At 40.9% G+C, this 3,176-nt stretch overlaps 1 protein-coding gene across 1 annotated transcript in view; it reads left to right on the top strand.

The window, feature by feature from the left end:
- Positions 1-3,176, top strand: part of Rad54b (RAD54 homolog B) — a 60,432-nt gene that overhangs the window by 34,313 nt on the left and 22,943 nt on the right. Inside the window, exon 3 of the mRNA XM_028768831.1 lies at positions 1,442-1,636. Coding sequence (XP_028624664.1) covers positions 1,442-1,636 — 195 coding nt within the window. The remainder of the gene's footprint in view (positions 1-1,441; positions 1,637-3,176) is intronic.

Raw genomic sequence — 3,176 nt, 5'->3', positions numbered from 1 at the left:
GTTTCTCTGTATAGCCCTGGCTGTCCTGGAACTCTGTAGACCAGGCTGGCCTCGAACTCAGAAATCCGCCTGCCTCTGCCTCCCAAGTGCTGGGATTAAAGGCGTGCGCCACCACCGCCCGGCTGCATTTGTTTGAAATGATAGGTATGCCAGGTGGTGGCCGTACACACCTTTAATCCTAGCACTTGGGAGATAGAGGCAGGCAGATCTCTGAGAGGTCAAGGCCAGCTTGGTCTACAAAGCCTGGTCTAGGTCAGCTAGGGCTATACGAGAAACTCTCTTGAAAACCAAACAAGCACCAGGCAGTGGTGGCGCATGCCTTTAATCCCAGCACTTGGGAGGCAGAGGCAGGTGGGTTTCTGAGTTCGAGGCCAGCCTGGTCTACAGAGTGAGTTCCAGATCAGCCAAAAAAAACCAAAAAAAAAAAAAAAAAAGAAAGACCAAACAAGCAAACAAACAAAGTCCTTTCATTTGTGGCCACGTAGGAGAATATGGAGGCTATTATGCAAGTGAAATAGGCAACTACTTATGATTTCACTTATATCTAATATCTATAAATGATGAGATAGAGGAACAACATGGCAATCACTAAGAAGGGCATGGGGTGGGAGATGGGGGAGGTGTCAGTCAATACATAATGTTTAAGTTGTATGACACAATATATATAAATTTGTCAAATAAAAATAAATGAAGGAAAAATAGAACTTTGTTAATCTGAAAAAACCCTGCAAGCTTATCTGTTCCTCAGCTTGCCATGTTAATTCAATCAGTCATTAAAACATAATTTTATATCTTTCTCCATGTCTAGACATTGGAATACTAGCTCTAATTTCTAAGGCTCCAAAGTTTTTATGGTGATATGTTATACTATTTCAGTTGAATGTATATAGGTTAAGCATGATAAAACATTACATTCGTTATACTCATGGTAATGTTTGCACCCAGTGTTTAGACTGCTCAGCTTCTTAAATACCAAAATGAACATGTCAAATACTCTTTAATTTTTTTTTTTAACATTCATTATTTTTTTGTGTGTCAGAGGCATTGTGTGTCATTGGAGATGAGATGACAGTTTGTGGGAGAGTTGATTCTCTCCTACCATGTGGGCTCCTGGGATCAAACTGATCGTCAGGCTTTGCAGTACTTGCCTTACTCACTGAGCCATCCTACTGACCCATAGATACTTTTATATTCTTTCTTAATGCACTCTAATTTTCTTGTGCATATAATCATTGCTGTTGTTATTATTTATAGACAGACTCTCATGTAGCCTAGGTTTGGCCTTGAACTGGTCCTCTTGCCCTACCACCAGCGTTCTGGGATTACTGGTGGAACTCATGCTATGGTATTGGTATACCCATTTACTTTTGTTTGAATGAGGTTGATTCTTAGAAATTAGTCATTCTCAATAATAATGTTTTAAATTTACCTTTTATTTCAGTTCACTCAGCCTCTAAAGAAATCATAGAGTCCAAGGCACAAGAAGAGGAAGCTAGCAGCTTGCATAAATATTTCAGTGTTGTTTGGTGTAAAGCTTCCAAGAAAAAACACAAAAAATGGGAAGGCGATGCTATTCTTATTGTAAAAGGAAGGTCCTTCACATTGAAAGATTTGGAAGGAAAAGATATTGGAAGAGGTATCGTGATATATATTACCGGTATTTATGATTTGGTCAAAAATATTAGCATATTTTTGTTGCTGTACAATTGAAACACAATTGGGATTTATAAAGGGACTAATTGGGATGTTATTTAATTGAATTTTGTGTCTCAACTTTATGTAGTATATACTGCTTTTCATAATAGTGAACCTAATACTCTTATGAGCTATGTTAGATCATTAGGGTAAATTCTGTCCGAGGGTTTAATTTTCTCTGAAAGGAGCCAACCTGTTGTAGTTGTCTTAGCACTCTTCTGAGATTGAAGACTTTGTCTTGGTCTTCCCGATTCCCCAATGTTAAGTGATTGAAATCGTTAAGAGCTGTCATTATTAGACACTTAGTGCTATCCAGTTTCAGTACTACACAATGAAAATTTCAAATAGAGTAAGGACATAGGGGCTGGGCCTGACTAGATCCACGCAGCTAAGTTGGAAGGCACCATTGTTTCAGAGTAACATGTCCTAATACAGAGCATTATGCTAGGAATAAAGATTTCAGTGTGAATTCCTACTAGCTGGCATGTGATGGGGCCAGCTCTTCCAGTGCTGCGACCAGGGAGGGGCAGGGCCAGCTCTGTTCAGCCTTCCAATATCAACTTGGCCCCAGGCGGCACCCAGACTACAGACATCTGCGTGACCTTCAGTAGCATGGGCAGTGGACATGTTACTAAATGGGGACACAAACCCCAGCTGCTGCACAGCCACAGACCCAGACAGGGCCCTCGGCGGCAGCATAGACCAGGACCTCATCATGGCCATAGGTGGCCAGCATGCTCTCACATCAGGCTGTCCCTCACCACCCTTGTGTCCCTAGTCCCACCTCTTCATCATGCATTCATCATTTTGCTTCTGTTTCCCTCCATCTCTCTACTGCCACCTGGGGCCTCTGGGTGTCTTTTGTCCTGCCATGACTCATAGTAGGGCTGTGGGGGCAGAGGTGGGGTACCAGTGGGGTGTGGGGGGGGGTGGGAGTGGCGGGTGTCGTCTCAGCTGTGTTAATTTCTTAAATACTTTTAAAAACTTACTTAGTCACTTCTTTCTTTCTTCCTTCCTTTCTTTATCTATTTTGTGTATGTGTCAGAGAGAAAGAGAGAAAGGGAGAGAAAGAACTCGAGAACGTGTGTACAATGGTGTGTGTTTGTTGTATGTATGGAGGGAGGTAAGAGGACAACTTTTCGGAGTTGATGCACTCTGGGCTAGCTTGCCCAAGAGATTTCAAGCAATTCTGTTCCAAATTTTTCATCTTACCATAAGAATGCTGGGAAATGGGCTTGAGAGAGTAATTCTTAATTAAGAGTACATATTGCTCTTCCTTGGACTCAAATTCACGTTCCAGCACCTACAGAGGTACATTTATTATTTATATACAAATAAATAAATATCTTTTAAAAAGTGCTGAGATTATAGACACTACTGCATTAAAAAACAGATTTGGCTTTTTCTGAATTAAACTTCAGTTATCAGGCTTGTTCACTTAGCATTTTGAGCTATTTTCTGGCTCTTAAGTTTTTTTTTTT

Source organism: Grammomys surdaster, unplaced genomic scaffold (assembly GCF_004785775.1).
Source record: "Grammomys surdaster isolate TR1022 unplaced genomic scaffold, NIH_TR_1.0 64, whole genome shotgun sequence".
Lineage (NCBI taxonomy): Eukaryota > Metazoa > Chordata > Mammalia > Rodentia > Muridae > Grammomys > Grammomys surdaster.
This window is presented reverse-complemented; position numbering and strand designations above follow the sequence as displayed.